Genomic DNA, 7,852 nt, shown 5'->3' with positions numbered 1-7,852 from the left:
CTCTCCCTCTCTGTCTCTCTCCCTCTCTGTCTCTCTCTCTCTCTCTCTCTCTCCCCCCCCTCTCTCCCCCCCTCTCCCTCTCAGTCTCTCTCCAAGATAGTATAAATAATTTTATAAAGTTATAAAAATATAATTAATATCTTCTCCAAGAAGAAAAGCCTGTAGGGTTTTGTTTGTTGGTTGATTTTTAAGAAACTTGAGCTTTCTGTGGAGAGGAATGATGCTTGGTGCAAATGTTTCCCCTTTCATCACTTGCTAAGTCATTTCCTTTTAATTAACTTTTCAAACTCTGTCCAATAAAGACTATTATGAAAAAGAAATTCCATGGCCAATGAATGAAGCTAGGCCATCCAAGGCTAAGGTTAGTGTAGTGGCAGGAGCTGAATTTGTTCTGTTTAACTTTATATTAATTGCCAGTCCCCAAAACAATACCTGACATTGCCCAACTGGGGAGAAAAAACAAAAAAAAGTAGGATCTAGAAGCAACCAGATGCTTCATGGGTTCCTAGGTTTGGGCTAATTAGTTTGTTAATTAGTGGAAAACCAGTCTACTAACTCACAGAGGAGCCAGCAGGCTTTTGTATTGCCACCGCTAGCGGAAAAAACACCGAAAGGGTTCTTAAGGACTTATAGTTAATATGAACATATCACTTAAATATTAAGAATCTATGTAATTTTCAAGGAAAGGATAGACTATTTCATGGAAGTGATCATTGGTTTCAAACAACAGTTGTGTCTGAAATATAACATTTCCCAGATTGAGCTACTTACGCTACGGAGTCCACATTTTTCCTTTTCCTCTTCTTACATTTCTTGCCAATCAATTTCTTTTCTAAAATGACTCCTTGGTTTATCGACTGTTCAACCAGAATTTTATTTTCTTACTATGTACACAAGGCTATATTTTCCCTACTCAGACCTCGGGGCTCCAACAACTAGGCTTGATTTTTTTTTATATATATATAGCAACTTTATTGAGATATAATTTACATGCCATAGAATTTAACTATTGTATGTGTACAATTCATTGCATTTTAGCAAACTTGTATAGTTGTGCAACCGTTGCCACAATCCAGTTTTAGAACATTTCCATCACCCCATCTCCTATTGCGCCAGTTTGCAGCCAACCCCTGTTCCTGCCACAGGCAGCCATCTGCTTTCTGCCTCTACAGATTTACTTTTTCTAAAAACTTCATGTAAAGAGATACTATCTGAGACACAGTGATCTCAATTACTTTGTTTTCCACAATTGCCTATTTCCGTATTTGAATTCAGTATCCAAATGAAAAGTCTCCTGTAAACTACTTTGAGGTAATTTCAGAGCTTAAAGAAACTCTGTCTAGATGATTTTCAAATTAGTTTGTATTCCATTCTTTTCCCTCCTTCCGCCAACTGTGCTTTTATCGCCCCCCCCCTTGCTCAGCAGTGTATCTAAGTGAGGGCAGGTAGCTGGGAAAGACAGAAGGGAAAAGCAGTCCAGCTACTTTGTAACTAAAGACCCCAGGAGAGGGGGTCTATGAAATGGAGTATAGATTCAAACATAGAAGATAAAACTAAAACTAGACAGCTTTCATAAGAAACCATACAATACTTTTTTGACCTGCATATTGGAAAGATTTCCAAGGGTAGGCAAAAAGCATTGGCTCTAAAATAAAAAAGTATTCATAAATTATAGACTTTATCAAAATAAAATAAAAATTAGTGATCAAAATAGATTGTTAATGACATGAAAAGGCAAGCCACAGGATACACGAAATAATCTCAGTTATATACCTGTGACAAAAGACATGTTTCCAGAATATGTAAAGAACTTCTTTAACTCAAGAATAAAAGCAGCAGTTCCATAAAAAATGGGCAAAAGATTTGATAAGATACTTCATGAAAGAACAAGTATGAATAGCCATTAACACATCAGAAGGCATATTCAGCATCAGTTGTCATCAGGAAAATGTAAAATAAAGGAAATGTAAAATACATTGAGATACCACTTCACATAAACTAAAATAACTAAAATTAAAAAGACAGCATCAAATGTTGGCAAGCATGTGGAGCAACTGGAACTGCCTTATACTGCTGGTGGGAGAGTGAAATAGTACAGCTAGTTTCTAAAGGGTACAGTGCTGCAAACACTTCAGTGTATACCTTTGCCAAGCCCAAAATTGTATACTGAAGATCTGTACATTTCATTGTATGCACATTTTACCACAAAAAAAAAAAAGAAAAGGAGAATGGGTTTTAACCTTTGAAATGCATTAATCACCACTAGATCCTACAATAATTCTCTCCTCTCCCTCCCTCCCTGCTTGCCCACCTTCCCTCACGTTACTTTTTTTCCCCCTTTTTTGGGGCAATCCAGCTATGTTAGATATTGTTGGGGGGGACTGGCAATTAATGCAAAGACAAAGAGAACAAATTTAGTTCCTGCCCACTGGGAACAAGTCTAGAATGGGAGTCAGACATGCTAACAACCTAACTGTGGCGATATAATAAATGCCATAAGGATAGAAGAGCACAGACAGGCTGCCCACCCCAGGAAAGCCCGGATAGGCTGCCCAGAGGGAATAACTGACGCCTTGTAAGAGATTGATCCTTAGACATGGTGGGAAGGGCTCTCTGGGAAAAGAGAACAGCGTGTGCAAGAGTTCCAGAAGTGCTAAAATGTGGCGGCTATTAGAGGGGGCAAAGATGAGGTGGGCCAAGTCCGCAAAGGCCAAACCATGAAGGGCCTCTGCTGACCAGCTAAGGAATTTGGACTTTATCCTAAAAAGAAAGGGAACTGTTGAAGCCTTTATCATCTTGTCTTCCTAACTAGATTCTAAATTCTGTGAGATCGGGGTCTGTTATTCATCTTTGTATTCCTTATAATGCCTGGCTATGGCCCTGGAATGAATGGTAGGACAGAGAGTGAGTGCTGATGGATCGCTAAGGCTGTGATAATCTCTTAAAGTCTTGCATGCTTGATTCAGCCACATTATTAAAATAGAATGAGTCAGAGCAGAGATAGTTTTGGAATGTTGGCGAGGGGGATCTTATTACACTCTGGGCATCGTGCCTAGGCACACCCAGTCATTATCTAATTTAATCTATGTCACTCTGCTTGCTCAGAATCTTCCAATGACCTCTGATTGCTCTTAGGATAAAGACCAAAGCTCACAGTGGCCTCCAAGCCACTGTTTGCAGTACATTTTACCTGTTTAATTCCTGTTTATCTCTCAGACCTCACTTCCCTGGGACAACCTTCGCCGCCCCACCTTTCCGCACAACAAGCGAGCCCTCAAAGCTCAGCTTCCTGGGTGATTATCCTGTGATTATTGATTCCCCTTCTGCCCCACTCAAGAATATGAGCTCCATGCTACCTTTTTGTCCTCTCTACCTAGCACAGTGCCTGGCATTTAGTAGTCACTCAAAAAACTTTATTGGTTGCATGAATGACTCCTTGAGAAAACTATCAGAGATATATTATCCCTCACATTTTTCAGGGGAAGAAATTGAAGTTCAGAGGTTCAGTCACTTGTTCAAGGTTGCATAACCTGTAAGAGCCAGACCTGGAACTCAGAGATGTCTGACAACAAACTCCTTGTCTTTCTGCTAACATTCAGTAGGCTGTGAGGGCAGCATATGGATGTGGTCTCATGTTTGCATCAGTGTTGTGATTCTCCCTACCTGTTGAATGATCCGTAGAATGAACAGTGCAGTGATTAAGAACATGGATTCTGTAACCAGACAGTCTAGACTCTGGTTCTTCCTCTACCTGTGTTACCTTGAGCAAACTACTTAATCTCTCTTCCTGGAAAATAGGGTATTATTACCCACTTTATAGGATTGCTGTGAGGATAAGCTAAATTAACTCATATAAAACAGTAATGCTAAGCACACACAATGTACTCAATGTACTCAGTAATTGCTAGCTGTTACTATTATCAGCATCCATTAATTCCTTTGCATTTTTTTTACTGTAATCTAAAAATATACCCAGAGGCCCTACAGCAATTCTTTATTCTTTTATCTTATGGAAATTCTCTTCTCGCATGAAACCATCTGCCCCAAGTCCTACTTCAGCTGTGTTCTCTCAATTCAAAATTGGCCACTTACGTGCCTCAGCAGAAGCAGAAATTTTCTATCTCTAACAGCAAAATATGGTAATATTAATATTCTTTGCTGTGAATTTCTAGGTTTTAGGATTCACAAGTTTCTTCACATCTCAGCTATTAGCAAAAATACAGTGCCATAGTATAATAAAGGGTGCAACATTAATAACTGTTCTGTCTTACAAATCCTAAACCTTTTGCCCAAACTAAGCACAGTATTATCCAGCTGTTTGAATAACTAACCTGACCCCAGACCCCTACCCCAACGACAACAAAACCCTAATTGTTGGGAAGTGATTTATGTCACCATTATTCTCCCCATTCATCAATAGGTGACAGCAGGTGTGCCTTACAGGAAATTAAAAAAGGAAGAAAGGAAGAAAAATAATTGCTTCACATATATAATGGTTGCATGCCAAAACTTTAACATTTTTAACATAGTCCCTCGTAACGGAATTTTTGGTAAATATCTTTGCGTTCCTTCCCTGGTTGTTCATTGTTGAAATTCTGAACTAGCTTTTTGTGGTTAGGATGTAATAGTGTGTGGGTATGTGTTTTAGTGGCTAACTGTTTACCTTGTTCTTAAAAGAAGATCTGTGTTTAAACGTTGAGAGAAATAACAGCAGTACAGTTGTCTCCCCACCCTCACCCCACCCCCTGTACCAGGCATTACTGCCTGCTCAGTGGAGCTGCTAATCCTCACAGCAGCCCTGCTAGAGAAATGATATGCCTCTCCTGGAGGTGAGGAAGTAGAGGTTTAAGGAGATTAAGACATTGTCCAGGAAGTCTGCACCCAGTATCAGGCCTTCCTGGCTCCGCCTTGGAGGTGTGGGTGTTCACAAGACAGGGCGCAGGGGATAACCTGAAGCAAGCCTGGCGAAGTACGCTGGGGCTATCCATGGGAGAGCGCCAAGGCAGGCGGAGGAATGTAGAATGAATGCATATTGTAGGCAGTGTGGAACTAATGACGTTTTTGAACTGAGAGCTCAAAACAGCACAGGTGCTCTCTTTTTCAGGCAGTGGTTTTACTCGTGTTTTTTTGGGTTTTTTTTTAAGCTGAGCCATCCTGCTACCTGTTGGCAGCTCAGCGGCTGCTCAGCTCGGGCCGGGAATTGAACCGCTGTTGCACAGAGCTCAAACTCTTGAGCGAGCTCTTAACCAACTGAGCCACTCCGGCCGGCCCCAGGCAGTGGTTTTAAAGTGTGATCCCTGCACCAGCAGCAGCAGCCACATTTGGAAACTTATTAGAAATGCAAATTCTTGCGCTCCCTCCCACGTGCTCCATCCTAAACACTGAGCAACCCGTGATGTAAGGAATCCTCTAGGTGGCTGTGATGCTGGCTCAAGTGTGAAGATCCGCTGCCTTCCTGAATTCTGGTCATGCTATAGGAAGGAGTAGAAGGGGAGGGAGGCACTGTGGGGAGGCTGTTGCCCGAAGCCGAGAGAGGTTGTTAGGGCACGAGTTTGGGTGGTTTCGTTGGAACGGAAACAGGGAAAATCATGAGACTTTTCAAGGAAGAAATAATAGGACTTGATGACTCAGTGGAGGTAGGGGTATGAGATGTGAAGTCAATGTCCACACGTGGCTGAATTGCAGACACACACCAAAGGCATTGCGAGAGGAACTTGTTTATGCTCAGCAGGAATCTAACCCTTATTATGCTTTAATTTATAACATCTTTTTGTGTGTATTACTCACACCCACCAATCTGCTACCCTCAACTAGATAACTTCCTCTATAGGGATAAAAATGGACCGGATACTCAGTACCAGTAATACCACTGACCACCGATTGAGTTATTAAATGCCAAGAACTTCCCTCTAAGCACTTTATATTCATTATCCCATTGTTGTTATTCATTAGTTATGGATGTTTGTAAATTGCCTTCCCTTACTGTCCAATCTAAGCCACACGCCGCTGTAAAATTAATGTTTCCAGACACTGATCTGAGAGGTAAGTCTGGGCTCTGGAGTCAGATAGCTCTGGGCTGACACCCAGCACATCATTTACCAGGTGTGTGGCCCTGAGCACGTTACTTACCCAGTCTTCCACCTAAATCCCCCCACAGCTGTATTAAACAGGGATTCTTATTACAACGAGGATGTAATGATGAGTGGAACTCTTAGGGTTGTTGTGAGAGCTAAATGAGAAAACGCCTGCATGATGCTTGGTACATAAAGTACTGAATAAATATGAGCAGAGTTTATATGGTGATGAAGATGACACTCCCTTGCTCAGAACCTTCATTGGCTCTCCTTGCTCAAGAGAATTAACTCCTTAGTCTGGCATTTAAGACTTCCCACAAACTGGTCACTCCCTACCTTTCAAACCTTTTATGGGATGATTCTTTGCGTCATCCTGGTGCTTCAGCCATGCTGGTCCGAGTTCCCCGAACGCATCGAGTCTGTTACCACATCCCGACCTCTGGTTCTGTTCCTTCCGTCGTTTCATCATGTCCAAAATCCTTCAGGGCCCAGGCTGACATGACAGTCAGTGTTTGTGGAGCCATCCCCAGCAAACTCTGCTCTGTTATGTGATGAATCCTTCCACGGTCCGGAGCGTGGTGGCCCTTGCTGCTCATTGGACCCTCTGTGGCAGTACACAGTGGCTCAGGATAACCCTGTCCGCGCTCCCTCCGTGTCCCCACACCAGTCAGCAAGGCGGGGCCTCATCTCTCCTGCCGAGCCCTGTGCCAGGGACTTGCTTTCTTAATGGTGATAAAATACAAGTTAACTTAGCTTCTTGTTCCTTCCCAAGTTCATTTAAATAGGTGCTGGTGTTTTTTCTCTCCCTGATGATGCTGATAACTTCCCCTATAGGAATAACAAGTCATCTGTGAAATACTAATTATTATTTTTCTTCTCAGGATGAGCTCGACCTCACAGACAAGCACCGGGAAGCTATGTTTGCACTTCCAGCTGAGAAAAAATGGCAGATATACTGTAGCAAGAAAAAGGTAAGATATCCATTGTATATATAGTTAACTAGAAAAATGTTCATTCTTTGATTGCCTTTGCTCTTCCAGCTCACCACCAGAATACAGACAGCTCTTTATAACATGCAAATAGATTGAACACATCCTGTTGTGATTTGGGTGCTACATGTGGCAAAGTGCCAACTCCTTGGATATTGTTTTTCTCAACATTTTACCGGACACTCCTCCACCCTCTACCGGTAACCGTTATTCATAATCCTATACAACTGAGCCCCCAAATAACATTGATTTACACAGCGATCAAAGCTTTTTCCCCGCTCTTTACCTAAAAGCTTATATATGGGTAGGTTAGGACTCATATGATGGGGTCACAGCCCTCTGTGATCACCTCCTAACAACTTTTCGTCTCACCAGTCTAAGGCCTTCTCCTCCTGGTCTGAGGTGGCTCTCCAGCCATGTCACATTCCACACTGAGGATGGAAGAAAGGGAAAGAAGGCAGAGCTTCCCCTCCTCCAGTCCTCGGGACATGTCCCAGGAGTTAACACACCTGAGTTTCCCCTTACATCCCACTGTTCTCAATGGCCACACCTCATTGCAAGGAACGCAGGCCTTATTCTGGGCGGTCACCCCCCACTTAAAAAACTGGGGTTTTCTTACCTTCATAGAAGGGGATAATGGATATCAGGGCAGCGAAAACACTAAAGCTGTTATTCCCTAGGGTCCATGTCATTAGGCACCAACCCATGGGCTGAATTTCCTGCAATAAAGTTCGGTCTGTCATCTTTTAAATGCTGTGGCCAGTCCTTGAATTGTTCCCATCCCGTTTT

At 42.3% G+C, this 7,852-nt stretch overlaps 1 protein-coding gene across 1 annotated transcript in view; it reads left to right on the top strand.

Annotated features, from left to right (window-relative positions):
- Nucleotides 1-7,852, top strand: part of DAAM1 (dishevelled associated activator of morphogenesis 1) — a 173,058-nt gene that overhangs the window by 74,149 nt on the left and 91,057 nt on the right. Inside the window, exon 3 of the mRNA XM_019646065.1 lies at nucleotides 6,956-7,045. Coding sequence (XP_019501610.1) covers nucleotides 6,956-7,045 — 90 coding nt within the window. The remainder of the gene's footprint in view (nucleotides 1-6,955; nucleotides 7,046-7,852) is intronic.

This window comes from Hipposideros armiger, unplaced genomic scaffold, assembly GCF_001890085.2.
Source record: "Hipposideros armiger isolate ML-2016 unplaced genomic scaffold, ASM189008v1 scaffold_5, whole genome shotgun sequence".
Lineage (NCBI taxonomy): Eukaryota > Metazoa > Chordata > Mammalia > Chiroptera > Hipposideridae > Hipposideros > Hipposideros armiger.
The sequence above is the reverse complement of the archived record's forward strand: the minus strand, read 5'-3'. Positions and strand labels throughout refer to the sequence as shown.